General features: G+C 49.9%; 1 protein-coding gene across 1 annotated transcript in view; it reads left to right on the top strand.

The window, feature by feature from the left end:
• The window catches only part of LOC119398609 (uncharacterized), a 132,254-nt gene that overhangs the window by 71,264 nt on the left and 40,239 nt on the right, over nt 1–20,751 (top strand). Inside the window, exons 4-5 of the mRNA XM_037665443.1 lie at nt 2,869–3,093; nt 5,079–5,307. Of these exons, the coding sequence (XP_037521371.1) occupies nt 2,869–3,093; nt 5,079–5,307 (454 nt within the window). The remainder of the gene's footprint in view (nt 1–2,868; nt 3,094–5,078; nt 5,308–20,751) is intronic.

Raw genomic sequence — 20,751 nt, 5'->3', positions numbered from 1 at the left:
TGCGGACGCACCTCACTTGCCCCGTGGGCCTGCATCACCCCGAGTATACTGGTGCACCTGACGAAGAGATCGACGCTGACTTCTCTGTGCAGGAGATCAGGGCGGTTCGCCAGCTACTCAAAACAAAGTCTGCGCCCGGCCCGGACAAAATCACCAACAAAATCCTCAGAAACCTAGATGACAACGCCATTTTAAACCTATGCGATAACGTCAATGAGTGCTGGAGGACAGGTCAGGTTCCACGCGAATGGAAAACCGCGGACGTGGTGCTCATACCCAAACCGGGCAAGCCGCTGGATGTCAAGAACATGAGGCCGATCTCCCTCACATCGTGCGTCGGCAAGGTGATGGAGCACGCCTGCCTCAGCAGGATGGTGATGCTCCTCGAGAGGCGAAACGTGTTTGGCACCCACATCATCGGGTTCCGGAAAGGACTGTCCACGCAAGACTCAATGCCGCAGATTAAAGAACAAGTCGTAGATGCGCCGAGCACGCACCTTCGCACCATACTCGAGCTCGATCTCAGGAGTGCTTTCGACACTGTGAGGCACACGGTCATACTGGAGAAGATCAGTCAGCTAAACCTCGGGGAGAGATTCCACCGGTATGTTGGCTGCTTCCTCGACGTATGAGAAGCACGGATCAAAATAGACCGGTTACCACCAAAACCGGTCAAGATGGGGAGGGGGGGGACAGGGATGCCGCAAGGCTCTGTGCTCTCCCCAATGCTGTTCAGCCACGTCATGATTAGCCTACCGGAGCGGCTCGACACGATCGAGGGCATCAACCATACAATCTATGCGGACGACATTACGATATGGACCACAAAGAGCATGAGTTCTGGGAGCATGCAAGACAGGCTGCAGCGAGCGGTCAGGGAAGCCGAGAAGCACCTCGAAGGCATGAGGCTGGCTCGTCTGAGCTCCAAACAAGTCGCGGCTCCACAGACCTCGAAAACCGGGGCGCCCCCCGAGGGACATGGCCGACGCCCGTCAGACAGGCGTGCGCGTCACGACAAAAGAGCAAGGCCGCATACCCACGGTGTCCAAGATACGAGTCCTCCGCCTCTGACTCGAAGAAAACGGTGCCAATTCCGAGCTGGTCACCCGACTGCAGAAGAAAGTGGCAGCCGCCACGAATCTGATATGAAGAGTCACGAACAGGAGGGAGGGAATGAGAGAGCACAACGTAGTAAGACTAATACAGGCGCACGCTCTAAGCCACATCATGTACGTTGCTGCTTACGTCAATTGGAGTAACAGCGAAATCAACAAGCTGGACACGATCATCTGAAGGGCTTACAAAACTGCACTAGGCGTACCCCACTACACGGCCAACTGCAGGCTCTTCGAGCTGGGCGTGCACAACACGCTTGCCGAAATCATCGAAGCTCAGAGGACCGCCCAGCTTGAGAGGCTGTCGGGCACCAAGACCGGAAGAACCATCCTCGACTCCCTCGGGATTCGTTACCACTGGACGTGGGTACTGAAGGGCGCGCTATTGCCAGCGGTCAAGAACGCTATACTCACAGAGAATATACCCAGAAACATGCACCCAGTGCACGATGTTGAAAGGCGCAGGTGCAGAGCGGAGGCGATCCTCAAAGATCACGGCAGCCGAGAGGGCGTCCTTTTTGTCGATGCTACTAGATACCCCCGGCCCGACCGACGACAACAACAGAACGAGCGAGAGCAACAACGGCGCCAATCGACACCTGCCTTCTCCATGGCGGTAGTCGACACGAGTGAACGGACCATGGTCATGGGATCGGCGAGGCTGCCATCGTCCGAGGCGGCAGAACAAATGGCCATAGCCCTAGCAACACTCCATAGTGGCAACAAGGACACACTTGTCGTGAGTGATGCCAAGACGGCGGTCTGAAACTTTACCAAGGGATGGGTCTCTGTCGAGACAGCGCACATGCTGAACACCAGAGTTGCGGACTTTAAGTTCGGCGCGATCACCACCAAATCTCTCAAGTGGTTCCCCGCGCATGTGGGAGAGCTTGGCAACGAACAAAGACCCGACCTCCCGTCGAACCACAACGAGCGCACCCACCTGGTCGCAAGACTGCTAACCCGCCGCGACGCAGACGAAAGGGCCATCGCTGTGCGAGACATCGTCGATGGCGAGGCACCCAAGATTGGAGGACATTCTCCTGCGACGACGATAACAGACCCTGAAGCCTTACAGGACTGCAAGGACATCATGGTCACGTACCACGAGATCCTCAGCCACTACAGGAAAACGCGACAACTATATCCACCACCCCACAAGCAGCTAGAGAGGTCTCGGGCATCTGACCTGAGACGTCTGCAAACTGACACATTCGAAAATCCCCGGCATCTGAACAGGCTGTGTCCGTCGCTCCACCCGTCACCCGGCTGTCCGTGGTGCGGGCACGAGACAGCCGACATGGCGCACATACTTTGGAAGTGCAAGTGCTGTATTGGCCACCACTACCTGGACAAGAGAATGTGTACTCCAGGACGACTGGCTGAGCGGTGGCAAGCCGCTCTCCTCAGCCCACATCTAGTGGACCAAATCTGGGTTGTCCAGCGAGCCAGGGACATCACCAGGAACATTGTGCGATGTTCCCCGGACCACGGCTCCTGGAGGCCTAGCCGGGACCAGTGACTTGTTGGACTCTAAATAAAGTTTATTACCTACCGTATCAAATAAGCACGCAATGTGCTTGCAAAAAAAAAAGAAAGCATTCTTATTAATACAGCAAAGTGTCTGTAGCATTTGCTATGTTCTCTGGGATGCTTGTAGTATGAATGGGCCGTTATTAAAAAGTGCAGTTAGTGCGCAACTTGTTTTTAAAACGACCTTCACCATGTCCTTACGATGGTTTTATCCTGACAGGCTCGTCAGGAGCTCAGTCGGGTTCAAGCTGAAAAGGAACACCTTCAGAATGAGAACTGTGAGATCATGAAGCACCGCGACGTGTCTGACTCGGAACGCAAGAACTTGCGCTCGGAGCTGAAGGACATGAAGCTCAGGGTACACAGGCTGCTCATGGACAACAACGAACTCGAGAAAAAGAGCACCTCTCTGCAAAAGCAGGTCTCATCGCTGCAGTCATCACAGGTCAGTACTTTCTCGGCTCTTCGTACGTTCTCAATGTGAATGCGTACATATTCTTGTGTTAAAGGGAAGCTGAAGTGGTTTTAGAATTCGGTAAAACTTTGGAATTCGTTAACATTTTATCTGCTGTTGTGGCAGCAGGAGTTTTAAAATACGCGAAAGAAAAGTTCGTCTTGCTCCGCCCATGCGAACACGCTGAAAGTGTGGGCGTGGAAACGAACTAACCGGAACTACGTCATTGTCAGGGAGCCGCGCAGCATTGTCGTATCTCCAATTGTGGCCTCCGTGACTAGATCCGGCTGCGCGTGTTGGTGAAACTGATCGCGAAGGCCATGCTTTGATGTTGCCGACGACACGCACATTGAACATGACACCGTGTTCGCTCAGCATCTCAGGAAGCCCTTCGGCTGCCGGCACTGTTTTTTGCCAAGAAATGCTATTGGCATTCACTTCTGTGAACTCTTACATTGGTTTTCGAATTCAGCAGAGATCAAACTGTGATTACACACTTGAATGTCATTTTTTTTAAAAGTGCCTCAGCTTCCCTTTAAACTGCAACTGTGTACTACATGCATTTCAGTCTCCATGGTTGTCCTAGAATTCATGTTGTAGACGGGTGCAATTATAGAAGTCTGCGGCATTTCCTCCTCAAAGGCAGATGCACACAAGCCTGCACCAATGGCCACACACTCACTTGCGTCATGAACAGGATTGCTGGTGACCTTGCCTTCGGAGAACAATGCTGAGTGCACGAGCGGGACTATATCTCTGGTCGCGGAGGCAATTGGCTGCCGCGCTTCGGTCATTTGGGCGGGGCCTCTGTGGACTTCTTATGTTGTATTCAACTATAGTTGATTGTTGTTGTACATTATGCAGACAGTTAGCATCAGAAAGAGTCACCTGGGTAGTGCTGCTCTTCTGTTATGTATGCTTTTGTGTTTACTGAAGTTTGTGTTTAAATGCAGAGAATGTGTATAGGTATAGAGAATGTGTTTAAAAGTACAGAGAATTCGTAAGTAAATCATTGAGTTTTCCAAAGTGTATATTGGGTGGCTTAAAAAGACTATTATTTGGGAATACCATCAGGGCAGCATTACAACTTTTTACATATAAGAGCAGGCCAAAATAAGTTAACACGCCTTGTGGTTAACACACCCTGTGGTGTATCTTGTCACCAGACAGTAAATGAACATGCCTCACTATTTCGAATATCATAGTTTAGAACAAACAGTATTGTAGTCTGTAAAAAGGTGGTAGCAAATGTTTAGTAGAAGAGCTCATGAATCGGGAAGACATGAATTGTCAGGACAGAAACATACAGGGTGGCAGCGTTGTCGCTGCAAGCATTTCTTTCGGTAGATAGACTCTCATAAAGCACTATGTTTATCATTCACAGTTTTGCCAACTGTCATTTTCACTAAAGGAAGAAAGAGCATGTGCATTAGTATTACAAACCTCAATAGAGCAAACATGGATTTAATGAATTACTATACATATAACGATTTAATCTGAAGCATTTATTGGCGATTTTGGTAGTTATGAATAACCTATAATTAATATTAGGCATAATAGTGGTATTTTCCTGGTACACGTGAGTGTTAAAATTAGGTCCGTCTATATTTGTGATTTGTCATGGTGGCTTAGTGGCTATGTCGTTTCGCTGCTAAACGCGAGGTTCTTAGTGCAATTCCTAGCCATGGTTGGATTTCAATGGGGGCAGGAACATCTGTCTACTTAAGGTTTAGTCCTGAGTCCTGCAATGCAGCAGATTTAATATACTGAGCAAGAAATGGCATAGGAAGGATTAAACAGCACAAAAAAGACGAAACACTCAGAAAGACCCACAGCCTTCCTGCGTGCTCCTGTGCGTCTTTTCGTGTGTTCCGTCTTTTGCGCTGTTTAATCATTCGTAAGTGTGAGCCAACTTGTCCAAGCATCCGTTTTAGCAAATAAGTGGCTGCTTGAAAATTTCCACTTGTCCGTTTCAGGAGAAATTGAAAGGTGCGAAGCACGAGGTGCGCTGGCTCAAGGAAGAGGTGCAATTGCGGAACGCCCAGCTCGAGGAGCTACGCTCGCTGCAGTGCATCAGCGAGCAGCAGCTTGAACAATTGAGGGAAATGCTCCAGTCAGAGCGTGAGCAGAAGTACGCCCTCCGGAGGGAGCTGGACCAGCAGCTTACGCCCGAGTCGCCCATGTTCCACCGCGACGGGCTATCCCGTAAGCGTTCCCTTCCCCATCCTCTTGTGCACCGGCCGAACGACCGCGAGCCACTGACTTCGTTGCATGCTGGCTCGCGCTTTAATGCGGCGGCAGGGAGCGGTGACCAGGTGCTCTGCACAAAAGCTAAACAGGGGTCACATGGCCCTGTGTCTTCTAATTGGGGGTCTTCCTCTCTCCGTGTTGGTTCAAGGTCTTTGAAGCTTGGGAAGCATAATGTTGCCTCGCGTGCTGGGTTGTCCTACGTCCCAAGGTGTGGTGCGTGGTCTTCTGGTCCGCTGGTGTGTGCTATTTCGCCTGCTCTTTGTTGTGGTGTCGCTACGTTTTTAGGCGCCCTGCATGCTGCCAGTACAGTGGTGCGGTCGGTGCCTCGCTTAGCACCATTTCTGAGGCGTACTCGTCCTTGGACTCTGGATTCGGTAACGACCTGTTGGCTCATTGCGATCATCACGCTTTGCCACGCGACTGTTGTCATGGGGCCGAAGCTTCAAGTGAAAACATTGCACTTCGTACGCCTAGCTGTGCAGGAAGTTGCGGCTCGGCAATCTGTGAGGAAGCCGATGCACCGTTTTGTTGTCAGCTATGCTCGTCGTACCCGTGTGACCAGCATCTCTGTCACACTGTCGACCACGCACATCAAATGGGCGGATTTTGCAGTGCACGAAGTTGCCATGCGTCGCACGGAGGGCATGACTGCAAAACTTTGCAAAGCGGACGGCAGCCCCTCATGTAGAGTGCACTTGCAAAATTCTGAATGCAGCTCTGCAAAAGCGGGGAAGGACACGCAAGTCGACGGTCGTAGCCGTAGCGATAAGCCTAGTTTTCAGCCGCCAGGCCAGTTGACTACACTGCGGATGACTGCGCAGGCAGCAGCGGCACTCTGCTGGCACAGAGGGATAGAAACGAGATCTTGCAGAAGCGCATATTTGATGGCAGCTGGAGCTCCTTGTCTTCCATTTCGCTCATGCGTCAGGACAGCTTTCCAGATACAGACTGGCCTTGCAGTGTTTCCGTTGAGGGTAGTGTCATAGGCGATTATCTGGCGCAGCCAGTGGCTACTAGAAACGGTTCGATAGCTTCTTCTAAGAGTACAAAGCGCCATTCATGGCATTGCAAAGGCCGCAAGGCAGAGTGCAAGGTATCTTATGCAGTGGTCGATTATGTATTCGCACCATGACGTTTGCGGAACAAGGCTGCGATAAGTTAATGCCTGAGCAGTTTTCCTGTATAGGTATGTTTTTCAAGTGTACAGCATTAAGTGGAACACTCAACAAGCATACACAAGCTGTACCCACGTAATGCAAAGGGGGCTGCACTGAACATATTATGTAGAGATTTCAGAACTGCCAATAGCAAAACTGCCATGTGCTGTGTATTAAGTTTAGGGCTTGGGCAACTGCAAAGATGCACCGAATTGGCAGCTATCCATTTTGCACATGCAACAGTGAGGTGTTCAGCACATGTGACTTAAAAGCAGTGCAATGTTGTCTTGTGAGGTAATGTTTAGCTTGAGTTATGTTCTTGTTTAGAGCTTGATGTTTTTGTTTTAGCTGTTTACTATGATACCTAGTTGTAATTGTGTTTGTGTATGACATGCTAGGCAGGTTGTGTGATACTTTGGTTGTGGCATTATATTAGGTTGAGTTTGTAACTTGTATTTTTAATATAACTATTATGTCGGTTCCTTGTGTTATCTAGTTTTTCTTCGCTGTACATGCTGCCCCATGCATGCTCTTTGTGTACGTCCTTTTGTTGAGCTTCTGAAGTACGAGGTTGTGATGAATATTGTGCAATTTTCACGGACGTCGCAGCTGGTGCTTTCCGGAATGTGTGGCTCTCAACCACGACCATGCGCTGTGCTGAGTGCATTTTGCACCATTTTCATACGCTCAAACCCACTTATAACAGTGTTTGAGTACCACTAAAGTTCCGTTTTATAACCTGTAATTGTTGTGACTGGGTTGCATGGAAAAATTTCTAGACCATTTCACTCAGTGAACGTGGGTGACCAGTGGAGCTGACAGGCGCACTGCCGACTCTGCTCTCGTCGCCATTCTTCACGAGCATGCTGTTCCTCGGGTGTTCTCACAATGCTTGGTCGACTCATACTTGCCACGCATGACTGTGCCAATGCAGCGCCTAAATTCGACTGATGTGGCGAAGCACGTTATAAACGTGTATCGATGGGTTTTTCCCACTCTAAGTTTGTTAGCCGCTTGATAGATGGCGCCAGGAGTTCCTCTTTAATGTTTCAAAATACACCACTGCTACCTAGAGGGCGCTATCTATCTGTCTATCTTAGGGAGCCTACATGAACGACCGTTTTAGGGTGGAGACATCTCAAAAAGTGCCCTCAAAAAAACTCAGCCAAAATCAGCGGGCAATCAGGCACGCTGTTGCCAGCTTCCGCCAAATTTAGCATAATTTGGTTGTGCGCCGCCATTTTGGGGCCAGCCGTTCAACCCCCCCCCCCTCCCTCCCAGCTACTCATGATCTGCATGGTTAGTAGTGATTTGCAGTGTATTTTCAAAGGCCTTTTTTTAGGCTAAAACATTATTAAGGCAAAAGCCTTCGATACATCAGGAGTAAAATGTCGGTTCATGTAGGCTCCCTAGCTCGAAGCGTAACCGTCGGTGGTGTCGTCCAGCGTCGGTGTCAACACGTTACATGCATCAAGATGGAAACGTAACCGTTGGCGGCGTCGTCCAGCGTCGGTGTCAACACGTTACATGCATCAAGTTCGAAACGTCACCATCGGTGGCGTCGTCTGGCGTCGGTGTCAACACGTTACACGCATCAAGCTCGAAACGTCACCATCGGTGGCGTCGTCCGGCGTCGGCGTCAACACGTAACATGCATCATGCTCGAAACGTAACCGTCGGTGGCGTCGTCCAGCGTCGGTGTCAACACGTTACATGCATCATGCTCGAAACGTAACCGTCGGTGGCGTCGTCCAGCGTCGGTGTCAACACGTTACATGCATCAAGTTCGAAATGTCACCATCGGTGGCGTCGTCCGGCGTCGGTGTCAACACGTTACATGCATCAAGCTCGAAACGTCACCATCGGTGGCGTCGTCCGGCGTCATTGTCAACACGTAACATGCATCATGCTCGAAACGTAACCGTCGGTGGCGTCGTCCAGCGTCGGTGTCAACAGGTTACATGCATCAAGTTCGAAACTTCACCATAGGTGGCGTCGTCCGGCGTCGGTGTCAACACGTAACATGCATCATGCTCGAAACGTCACCATCGGTGGCGTCGTCCGGCATCTGTGTCAACACGTTACATGCATCAAGCACGAAACGTAACCGTCGGTGGCGTCGTCCGGCGTCGGTGTCAACACGAACACCTAGGTGCACAAAGCGTGAAATGTAACCGTCGGTGGCGTCCAGTGTCGGCGTCAGCACGTTACATGCAAAGCTTGAACATAACCGTTGGTGGCGACGCCATCGTGCAATTCCCGCACCAAACACCGTGAGGTTAGAAATTTGGAAGGTGTCTACTGGGTTCTGCATAGCTTCTGCTCGATAAAAATGAACCATGTAAGTTAGGTTCTTCTTGTTTGTTCCACTCGCCTCGCTGGTTGCGCGACATTTGCTGCTGCCGCCAAGGAAGCTGAAGACGAGAACTTTTCATCTGCTGGCACCTTGAGGAAACGACCGCTCCGACATCATCTGGATAGAGACGTTTATTCGTTTCTCTTCTCCCCCCTTCCTGTCCCTGCACCCCTGCTTTTATTCCCTGTCTCCCCATTCAAACACGCTTACAGTCCAATCGGAAAGCAGGAGTAACTCTCTCCTTGTCTCCCGGTCGGCTGCCGCTGAACGCACCAGGCCCGGACTCCTTCTTGCCACCTCCTCGCAGGAATACCGCCTCTCGCCCGCTCGTCAGTCCGCCGCCGCCGCTCATCTTCATTTCACCCCGGTTTCCAGAATGTTCGGCCTCATACGTTGACGGGTCGTCAATACAATAGGCCCGTGCATCATTGCCGCTGCCTTTGGCTGTCACAGCGAAGGCGCAAGCGTGCCTTCCGTCCCTGTAGCCCGGCTCGGCCACGGTCTCCTGTAAGGCACCATAATTGAACCCCTCGGGAGACGTGAGTCCTTGCATCCTTTGTGACCAGCGGACAGTATTCGTTCCACCAACCGGAACTACCGCTTCCGTGTTGGTGCGGGTACGCCGGCCGCGGGGCGGGTAACAATATGAAGGTATGCGGCGAACGTACGAAGTTCGTCCCCAACACCTCCCCTCCAACTGTGTTGCACTGTATCTATGACATGCGACACACACACACACAACCACATATTCACACATGTTCACTGACTCGACACGTGAGGCACCGCAGTCACTCGTACCTCATTGACTCTGCCCAGCGCACGCGCTGACAAAGCATGTACCCCCCCTTAACTCGCTGTCCCTTTTATGCATCATCGTTAGGAGTCACCAACCGCGACATTGCGTCAGCATTAGCGTTTAGACACCCCTTTTTGTGTTCAATTTCCAGGTTATACTTCTGTAACGCCAACGCCCAGCGTGTCAGCCTCGCGCTCTGCGGAGTGGTTAGAGTCAGGAATTTGAGTGGGTTGTGATCGGTAATCACCTTGATTTTAGCGCCAAAAAGCCAAGCGTCCAACTTCCCCAGTGCCCAAATGATTGCATAAGCTTCCTTTTCTATGGTGGCCCATCGGGTCTGAGTCGGGCTAAGCTTCTTGCTCAGAAAAGCGATAGGGCGCTCCTTGCCCTCCCGATCCTGCTGTGCCAGGCACGCACCAACCGCGTAATCGGACGCATCTGTGGCGAGGATAAATTCTTTCCTCGGATCTGGGGCTTGCAACGCCGACGCCTGCACTAGACAGTTTTTCACCTTGTCAAAAGCTTCCTGCGCCTCTGTATTCCAAGGTAATTTCTGCGGAATACGTCGGCCAGTTAGGTTGGTCAGAGGCATAACGACTTTAGAGTACTCGGGCACGTAGTCCCTATAATAGTTGGCTAGCCCTAAGAAACTCCGAAGTTGTCCCTTCGTTTCGGGAGCCGGGATCTCCTTTATCGCCCGAACCTTCTCTGGATCGGCCCCGTGCCTGCCTGATCCCACAATATGCCCCAAGAATTTCACTTCTTGTTGTGCAAACCGACATTTGCTTACGTTTAGCGTCAACCCTGCCTTCGCCAGAGACGCAAGCACCTTGTCCAAATGTTCCAGGTGCTCGTTCCAGTTCTCAGAGTATATCGCTACATCGTCAATGTAAGCGCAAGCGTAATGTCTATGTGGGGCCAGTACACCATTGATGACCCTCTGATAGGTGCTGGCGGCATTCTTTAACCCAAAGGGCATCACTTTCCATGCGTACTGGCCTGAGGGAGTGGCAAAAGCAGTACAAACCTGCGCGTCCTCGTCGAGAGGTATTTGCCAGTAACCCCTGAACATGTCTAGCAGAGTTATGTACTTGGCTTTCGCTACCTGGTATAACAGATCAGTCGCCACGCTCATGGGAAATGCGTCTGTCTCTGTTATTTCGTTCAGTCTCCTGTAATCGCAACAGATGCGGATGCCACCATCCTTCTTTGATACGCAGACCAGTGGATACGCGTGCGGACTTTCAACCGGGTATATCAATCCCCACTGCTGGAGCTCATTTACCTGCCTCTCTACCTCGTGCACCAGCGCCACCGGCACCCTGTAGGGGTATGCACGTCTCGGTTGCTCTCCTGCTTTGATTTGTATTTTGTGTGTTCCCACTTTGCAGGTGCCGGGTTTGTTTGCGAATACCCTTGGATGCCTCGCGATTAAGTCTCGCAGCTGTTCTCTCTGTGTGGGCTCAAGATGTGCTATTTCATCAGGCTGCAGCGTCGCCTGCGCCTCTAGCCCGCATGGTGGGACCGGAACCTCTCCAAATTCCTGATCGCCCTCGAATATCACTCCTACTGCAGTTACTCGGGTGTGATATGCGCGAAGCTTGTTAGCGTGAATGGTTCTGCGTGAACCGTCATCGAGTTCAACTAAATAACTGTACGGTCGCAGTTTTCCGACTACAGTCATCGGTCCCTTCCACTTTGCCACTAGCTTCCCCTCTCCTTCCTTCTCGAGCCATAATACTTGGTCCCCTGTGACAAACTGTTTGTCTGTGGCCCTCAAGTTATAGCGTCCTACGTACTCCTTCTGACTGACTTCACTTTGACGGGCGGCTCCTTCGCTAGCTTCTTCCAAACTACTTCGGAGCTTCGCAAGATATTCCGCTGCTGGCATACCCAGAGATTCCGGAACTTCCCAGTCTCCTGACCAAGTCCTTTTGAGAATGGATAGGGGCCCGTTCGGCACCCGCCCGTACATGAGCTCGAACGGTGACCGCCCTGTAGTCGCGTGTGGAACCTCACGATATGCCCATAACAAAAACGGAATCATCCTATCCCACTCGCGCCCGTGTTCACTGACTATGTGAGAAAGCATTCTTTTGAATGTGCCGTTCCAGCGCTCCACTAAGCCGTTGCTTTGCGGGTGATCAGGTGTGGAAAACCTCGGTGTTGCCCCCAGTCTTTGCAACATCTCCTGTGTCAACCTTGACGTAAAGTTGGTGCCCTGATCTGAGCAAATTGTCTCTGGCACCCCATGTTGAGAAAATATCTGCAGTAGCGCGTCACATGCAGCCTTTGCCGTTAGTGAACGGAGGCATACCACTTCTGGCCATCTGGTATGTAAGTCTACGACACAAAGAGCATAGCGGTGACCTCTAGCCGAAGGGGGTTCCATAGGACCGATGCAGTCCATGTTTACTGTCTGAAACGGCGCGCTGGGCCTGGCCAGTGGCGTTATCGGTACCCTATCTATCTGCCTCGTCGGAGATTTCACCTGACATCCATGACACGATCTACAGTATTCCTTTACGTCTCGCGACATCTGCGGCCAGTAAAATGAGCTTTTCACCCGTTGTAGTGTTTTCCGCTCTCCTAAATGACCTGCCCATGGTGAACCGTGAGCCATTTTCAGCACTTCTTTGTGCCTGTGCGATGGTAGCACTAGCTGTTTGCACATGCGACCCGCGAGGTGTTCTTGATGATATAATAGCTCGTCCTGAACAAGCATACCATGTGTTCCGGCCTTTGCCTGCGCCCAAGCGTCTCGCAAAGCCGGGTCTGCTTCCTGAGCCTCACGAAACTCCTGTCGTTTGCTTTTGACCGGCTCGGAACCTTCGCTGTTGCTCTCCGCGGTTATGACGCCCACAATCGCCCGTTGCTCCTCGCATGCCTCCTCTGACAGCTCTACCATGGCTTCGGTCTCCTCGACTGCTGAACACTCGTCTGACACTATGTCACGTTTAACCCTTTCCTCGAGAAGTTGTGCGTAATCGTTGGGCGTGATCAGCGCGTCCGTGCCGTCTAGCAGCTTATCTGTGATTGCACAAAGCACGGCAGACTGCACCGCCTCGGACATCACGTAAGGATTTCCTTCAGTAGCTATGAGCGGCACGTAAGCCAACTCAGCGGTCACCTGTTGCCCGAACGCTCCCGTCAACTTTATCTGCGAACCCGTACCGTTGTACTGAGGTACCACTGCCTTTCTAATGACGCTCACTTCTGCTCCTGAGTCTACCACGGCGTTTAATGAACGACCCGAGCTCTTAAGCGTTACGGTCTCCAGTGAGGGTTGTTTCTGCTCTTTACACTGCCACAACCTGTCTGTCGTTGTTATTCCTAACCCGAATGCAGAAGCCGTCACTCTCGCGACCACTGGACCGTTTTGTTGTCGTCCTGCTGGCCTAGTGCCTTGCCTTGCACCTAAGCCCTTATTGGGGCAATTCCTGGCAATGTGGTCGGTTCCCTTGCACTCAAAACATCGCCTTTTCCCCTTTCCGTCCGTGGGTATATCTACAGGTGTTTTAGCTTTCTTTTGCCACTCCTCGATATTCGCCTTCTTTTGTGCTGTCTTGCACTTTTCGCTCTCCTCGAAGCTCTCCGCGAGCCTAGCGACACCACTGGGTAGCAAAAAGGCCTCCTGTTGATTACAAACGATGTGCGCTCTCGCTTCCGGGCTCAAACATTCTTTCAAGCGATCCGCGACCACTAGCTGCTTGAGTTCCTCGAACGTGCCTACCTTTGAACTCTGGACATAATAGTCGAAATAATTCTCAAGGCGCACGGCAAACTGATCCCAGGATTCCTTTTCTCCCTTTTTCGATCCCGCAAATAGCCTCTTGTACTCCGCCGCCGAAAGCCTGAGACCCTCCAAAATGCTTGACTTAAGCTTAACGTAAGCTTTTCGCTCCTCTGCTGTCAGCCTGCACAGCAGCCCACGCGCCCTTTCGCTTAACTGTGGCAAAACTAGCCCGGCCCACCATTCGCTCGGAACTTCATACGACTCGAGCGTTGCCTCGACGTCCTCGAACCACATTGGCGCAAGTGCCTCTTGGTTCGGCATTGGTGCCAGTACACCCTTTAACAAACTTGCGAATTTTAGTCGCCTGTCTTCCTCCAACCTTCCGCCGAGCGATAGGCTGTCATCGCCCTCGTTGGACTCCGCCCGATCACGGGCTCGTAGCCGCTGGCTTTCCAGCATCAAGCGCTGCTTCTCCGTTTCCGCCTCAGCAATTTTCAGTTGAAGCTGTAGCAGCGCTAGCTGCTGTTCCGACGCCGTATCTGACGTGCCACTACCCTGACCCCCCGTGCCGCTGTCGGCGACTCCCAACGCCTGCAAGTTTCCTGCCCCGTCCCCGTTCATTTCCGAGTTGTCCCTTTCTCTGTTTCGCAAGTTGTAATGCTTTATCATCGCCTGCGCCCAACAGAAAATCAAGAGGTACCCACCTGAAGTAGCCTTGCGGTGCGCTCTTCCTCCTCGGAATCCGGTGGACTAGCCTTGCTTCGTTGGTCCCGCAGCGCGGTAGTCAGTTGAAGGTGGTAGTCGTCAGTCTCGGCCGATGTCGCTCCCCGCTGTCCTCCTCAGTTCAGCCATGCAGATCCTGCTCGACTGCGCCAGTTAGGTTCTTCTTGTTTGTTCCACTCGCCTCGCTGGTTGCGCGACATTTGCTGCTGCCGCCAAGGAAGCTGAAGACGAGAACTTTTCATCTGCTGGCACCTTGAGGAAACGACCGCTCCGACATCATCTGGATAGAGACGTTTATTCGTTTCTCTTCTCCCCCCTTCCTGTCCCTGCACCCCTGCTTTTATTCCCTGTCTCCCCATTCAAACACGCTTACAGTCCAATCGGAAAGCAGGAGTAACTCTCTCCTTGTCTCCCGGTCGGCTGCCGCTGAACGCACCAGGCCCGGACTCCTTCTTGCCACCTCCTCGCAGGAATACCGCCTCTCGCCCGCTCGTCAGTCCGCCGCCGCCGCTCATCTTCATTTCACCCCGGTTTCCAGAATGTTCGGCCTCATACGTTGACGGGTCGTCAATACAATAGGCCCGTGCATCATTGCCGCTGCCTTTGGCTGTCACAGCGAAGGCGCAAGCGTGCCTTCCGTCCCTGTAGCCCGGCTCGGCCACGGTCTCCTGTAAGGCACCATAATTGAACCCCTCGGGAGACGTGAGTCCTTGCATCCTTTGTGACCAGCGGACAGTATTCGTTCCACCAACCGGAACTACCGCTTCCGTGTTGGTGCGGGAACGCCGGCCGCGGGGCGGGTAACAATATGAAGGTATGCGGCGAACGTACAAAGTTCGTCCCCAACACATGTACATTGTCATTTGTGGTAGGGAGCCTACATGACCGCCTAATTTGTGGGTACCTGCCCCGCCGCGGTGGTCTAGTGGCTAAGGTACTCGGCTGATGACCCGCAGGTCGCGGAATTGAATCCCGGCTGCGGCGGCTGCATTTTCGATGGGGGCGAAAATGCTGTAGGCCCATGTGCTCAGATTTGGGTGCACCCTAAAAACCCCAGGTGGTCGAAATTTCTGGAGCCCCGCACTACGGCGTCTCTCATAATCATATGGTGGTTTTGGGACTTTAAACCCCACATATCAATCATCAATCATTTGTGGGTACTATAGACCTAGCATACAAAGTTTGGAAAAATTTCATCGGGCCAGTTTCACGAAATTCTCAGAAATACATTTTGAAATTTATCTCACGCGTGGAGACTTTGGCGCGAAATTAAAAACAAATTGAACTGCAACCTTGATTTTCGTCGCGAATAATGAGCTTATGATAGTGAAACATGACATTGGAGTTCTCGGAGTGCAGTTTGTCAATCTCAACCAGTCATCGTTCCTCTGTAGTGTTCCTTTAAACAACAGTTGAACAAGGGACGTTGAGGGTGGGCAGATTAAGCCAAATGAATTTGTAATTGTTTCTAGTAGATACTTTCACCCATGTATTCACTATTTGCTTGTCTACTGGTGTCTTCGCGACGAAAATGCAACAGGCAAAGGTAACTGCTTTGTTCAGATCAGGTGACCAAAATTTTACGTCGAATTATCACCGGTGTCAGGGCTACTTGTTAGCACAATTACCGGAAAGATCGATTCAATTGCTGTGTTGAGTAACGTTTTGTTAGTGCATTGGTAATAATGACACATCCACTGTATTACTCAAAACAGAATTTGTATTCCATTGTCCTCTATGCAGTTCATAGGGATTGTGGAAATAAAATTCGCCAATGCTAATATTGAAGGCATATTAAATGCAATTCCTTCGGGTCCTCAATGAACACTGCCAAAAAATTTAGAACTGGTAGACTTAAGGCATCGAAGGTTGACGTAAAGTCAATTTACATTAGGTGTAATGCGATAATTGCTTCTTTTCATGAATGTGACGAAGCAGCAATCAGCAACAGTAACTGTTACAAGGCTATATTCTGCAGATCTTGTATATAGCCCAGTTCAACTGTCTCTTCCTTTAAGAGCAATAACTGTTGGAGTCGTGTAACCACTAAGCATGTCACCAGATGTAATGTCTACTTGAAACTGAAAAAAACTATCACCAAGCCTCCAAGCCTTCGTAAGATGACAACCGAGCACTATTGCAAGAAAAATGCGCTGCTTCAACGTGGGTCCATTAAACCGTACCTTTTGAAAATACAGCTCAGAAAGTTGAGCACCTTCAAGGCAACGGCAAAACAGACTTTATGAAGACACGGCACAACTCTGGACACAATCATTACAATGTTTATTGACACAATTATTCTTTACCGTACATCACACAGTACAAAAAAGGCTGCTTCGCATTGTAGATACAGCATTTTCGCAAAGACACGAAACACTAAATTTCACAATCGCGACATGGACATTACAAAACTTTTCATACAGTATTTACAAATTTCTTGTCATCTGGCCTAGGCCAAGGTAGGCGTTGCTGTTTTCGGGTTCAGCAGTTACACAACATTATGACATGAATCACGCCAGAGAGCATAAATTCACGAAGCAAAAAAAGCCATTCTGGTGGCTGTAGCATCCACGAGCAAAATATACCAGAAACCATATTAAGTGCCCGCCGGGTACCATCGTTTGTACGATTAACCTCTCGTGAAAAAAACATTGCATGGATTTATCCAACACCTACTGAGGGCTTGCTCCAGAAAAACTGCGCCCACGATGTGCATAAAGTGATATTAATTCAAATCAAGTGCTATTCGCTTACATTACGCTGTGGCAATACAAATACAATGTACATGGGCTCATGACATCACACAGTATACAAAACACTCGTATTCTTTGAAGAATTTCAAACCGCAACTGCCCATGTGCCCTAATACCAGCAGAGTAACTTCGAACTGGGTTACAAATTACAATGCACCAATAATACAGGTAAACATGCAGAGACTGACACCATCTATGTGCTGATGACTGCACACAACTAATTACGCTCTTCAGCATGTCTTCAGCCGAATAAGTGTAGTCTGGCTGTGCGTAGGATTGATCCACAAGGACAATGGTTACATGTGTTGGTTACTGTGTGGTAGAATCTCTTCTGTGACGTAAGTGTCGAAGCACAGCACATAGGTTAATGAAAGCCTACTGTAGGTTTACTCCTGCACACGTTTTGCTAGAATGTGTTTCAACATGCCGCGCCCTTTGTTGGCGGAGATGCATTCGTTGACGACAATGGACATACCGTTCAAGCAGCAACTTCTGAACCTTCTCTCGGTGAATGTTACACAAGTCAAGGTTATTTTCCACATTATTTGCAAGAAACCTTGATATGGTCCGGAATGGTGCCTTGAGGTCCAAGATGGCATCCTCTGCCACAAATCCTTTAAAGTGTTCTTCGTAGTGAACTAACAGTTCCATCACAGCAGCGCTGGGCCTCAACAGATTGGTGGCCCCTTTCACGTACTCTTTCAATTCAATCAGTGCGTTGTAGCACTGACCATCTCCCAGTAGAACAGCAGTACAAGGAGGGCACTCGCCAATGGCTTTGATTATTGTCTTGAGCAGAAACCCTCCAACATAAGCAAGGATGTCACATTCTACAGATGACACTTCATCCAGCGTGAGGTTCTCCAGGTGCTCTTCATCATTTATAAATTCTTCAAGGCTCTTTTCAAGGCTTGCGCCAAGTAGGTCAGCAAGGTGAAGGCCGTCATCAGAATCTTAACTTGATGACTTTGGCGTATGCAGAAATTGGCCCACACAAATCAGCTTAAGCGAGGACTTCACGTCGTAAGCACTTGGAACTGGTTTCTTCATGCGCACTATCGAGAAAACATTTTCAAGGCACTCCTGGATGAGGCGGCTTGTCAGAAGGTACTTGTAGCCACGCAAGCTAAGCAGCTCTTCAGCAAGGCTCAGCACAACTGATGTAGAAATGAGAAGGCCAGCTTGGGAAGGCTTCCAATGCGCTGTTGGCCCCATTTTCATGTGTCGAAGTGTATCCTGAGCAAGCATCAACGTCTCTACAGCCCCTTGGTACTTGGATGGATCTATTTTACTTAGGGCTACGACTGGACAACGAGATGACATGAGAGTGTACCATTTCCAGACAAGCTCTAAAAACCATGCAGTTGCCTCTGCCTCTACTGGAAGGTGCCCCTTTTGAATGAGATACCGAATACCTGGAGGTGCTTCACGAAAAAACTGAACAGCAATGCCAACTTTCATAGTTGTAAAATGACCAGTGCTCACATGTATCGCAGAGAGGCCATGGGCAATTTTCAGATCGCTGTCTGAGTCATAATCGACGACTGCTTGGACATCACTGATGTCGACTTTGCTGCCTGGAAGACCTTGTTTTGTTACCGTGTCTCTCCTAAGTAAAAGCATGTTGCTCGCAATAGCTGAGCCCTCAGATTCTTAAGAACATGGGCTGGATCAGCCATAAAGTAGAGCTGTCTGTCTTCGAGGTGAGGATGCGAAGTGCTATGCACTGTTTCTGAACACCTGTGGCTTGAGAAGCCTAGCAAGCGCCAGACTGCTTGGTTAGCCGCTCCCATATCACTCGTAACAACTACAACTCTGAGCGATATGCTGTAAAGCATTCCTATTAGACAGAAGATGAGGTCTTTCAGCAGTGATGCATTGACAGATCTGCCGGTAAAGTGATACGCGACAACTTGCTTGTAACGTCTGTTAAGACCGCCCACCATGAATACAAGAGCGTGATTTGCAACCGTGCCAGGGGAGTCGGGAAGCGTTGTACTGCCAAAAAGGTAATCAAGGGAGCGATCATGTTCATATGCTTGCGCGATCTCCATTTCATCCATAAAAAGGACGCAGTCTTTTTCAATGTCTTCCATGGTTTGCACTTTCGGCCTGAGCACATGAAAAACTTCATGAAGGATACCTGGCAGAAAATGAATATTTTGCAATCTCCGGACCAGAGTTCTGTTTGAAGGAAGAGGATATGAGAGTGACCTCAAAAGTTCATAGCCGGAGGTTCCACATGCATGCTTTATTTGGAGGGCGGTTTTGATTGTTTTTTCTGACCAAACGCTCCCTTTGCTAGTCTTTCGTGTGATTGCTTTTCTTTGGTCATAATTCAAAAATTTTGCATTCAAGAACCTTTCATTCTTTTTCTTCTGGGACTTCAATTGCTGTTTCAGGCTATGAATTTGAGCTTTTGCGTTTTTGTGCAACGTCTGCAGCCTCTTGTGTTTTCTCGCAAGGTCAGCGCACTTCTTACGAAGTTCTGCAACGGTACAGTTGACAGGACCTGAATTATCTGCTGTGTCGTTTCTGGAATGTCTAAAAAGAACCCTAGTAGGGACAACGCGCCCATGGCAGATCTGAGGGGAAGCATGGCATGGTTGCGCCGCATCTTGAACTAGTTGCAATGGAATTTCCTGTTCTGATGTGATCAAACCCTCCGAACTACTGGTAGTGCAGCTGTCCTGAGAACTCAAACTGCACAGTTCTGCACACGCAGGTTCACCTTCTGTACACATCCTTGCACGAAGTGGTTGTGATAACATACCAGGTGTAATAGAGATTGTAGTGTGCTGAGAACTTGTATCAGCTTCCTCGCCAACGTTACTGCAGATAACAACACATGACTGGCCAAGACTTGCCTTGCATAACGAAGCCGCGGAAGTATCAGCAAATAATGGTGTTTTTTCTGGAGCACAGGTAGAAGTGAAAGCATTAATATCTAATTCCAAAGCAGCAGCAGCAGCTGCGCAATGGCTGGGCGTCGAAGACACACCTGCAGGTATATCCGAAGGGACGTAGCTCGGCAGTACTTGAAGGAATCCTGTACCGGAAGGTGTGGTGGCGGGGTGGTCCTGTGGAACACCTGTAAAAATTTGGAGGCTTCACTTGCAAGTGGTGGTATCGAAACGTTGCACAAGTATTTAGCGATGCCACCGCAATACTACGCACAAATGTTAAAGTCGAGTAAAATATTTTTTTTATATTACGGTTTCAAAAGATGTCACAAGTTTGCCATTCATTATGCGCAATTCGCATTGCATTTTCTTCCTAATAATTAAGTGCGTAGTTGTACAAAAATTAAACATGCGTCATGGTTATTTCGGTAATGAGGCTTCCCAATTGCTTTGCACAGTTCTCTGCAGCATTTTTAGTGTGACGCTAATGTGTGGATTGTGTCGAACAGACTTTCGACGAAAGGCAGCCCCGAAATATACGCATCCGTTTTGGCAAAAATGACATATAATACTCATTTGCAGGCATCTTCGTTGTTATAGAATTGCAGAGCACTTTATGCAGAGCCTTTGTTTTCGTCGGGCAGCATTACCTGCGCGCTTGTCAACGGCTGTTTTCTAGCCTTTTGGTTGGTGGTTGAACGGTAAAGATCAGCTCTGGCAGCGGCATAAAAAGAATGCTACGACAGAGTGAAAAATGCGACGCGAATGACCAATAGGCTGAAGTTCCCAATGATTATCTGTGCATGCTTCACTAATACTCGAACGCTACACATAGAGCGAGGACGAAGCATGCACGTGATTTAGCTGACGACCGATAAGAGCCATAGCATTTGTTGTGATAAGAAAATGGCTCCGAGAGTGACGACAACGGTGAAACAGCATGCGTGAATTAAAATGAGGAATCTGTATTTAGCG

This window comes from Rhipicephalus sanguineus, chromosome 7 (assembly GCF_013339695.2).
Source record: "Rhipicephalus sanguineus isolate Rsan-2018 chromosome 7, BIME_Rsan_1.4, whole genome shotgun sequence".
NCBI classification, from domain to species: Eukaryota; Metazoa; Arthropoda; class Arachnida; order Ixodida; family Ixodidae; genus Rhipicephalus; species Rhipicephalus sanguineus.
The sequence above is the reverse complement of the archived record's forward strand: the minus strand, read 5'-3'. Positions and strand labels throughout refer to the sequence as shown.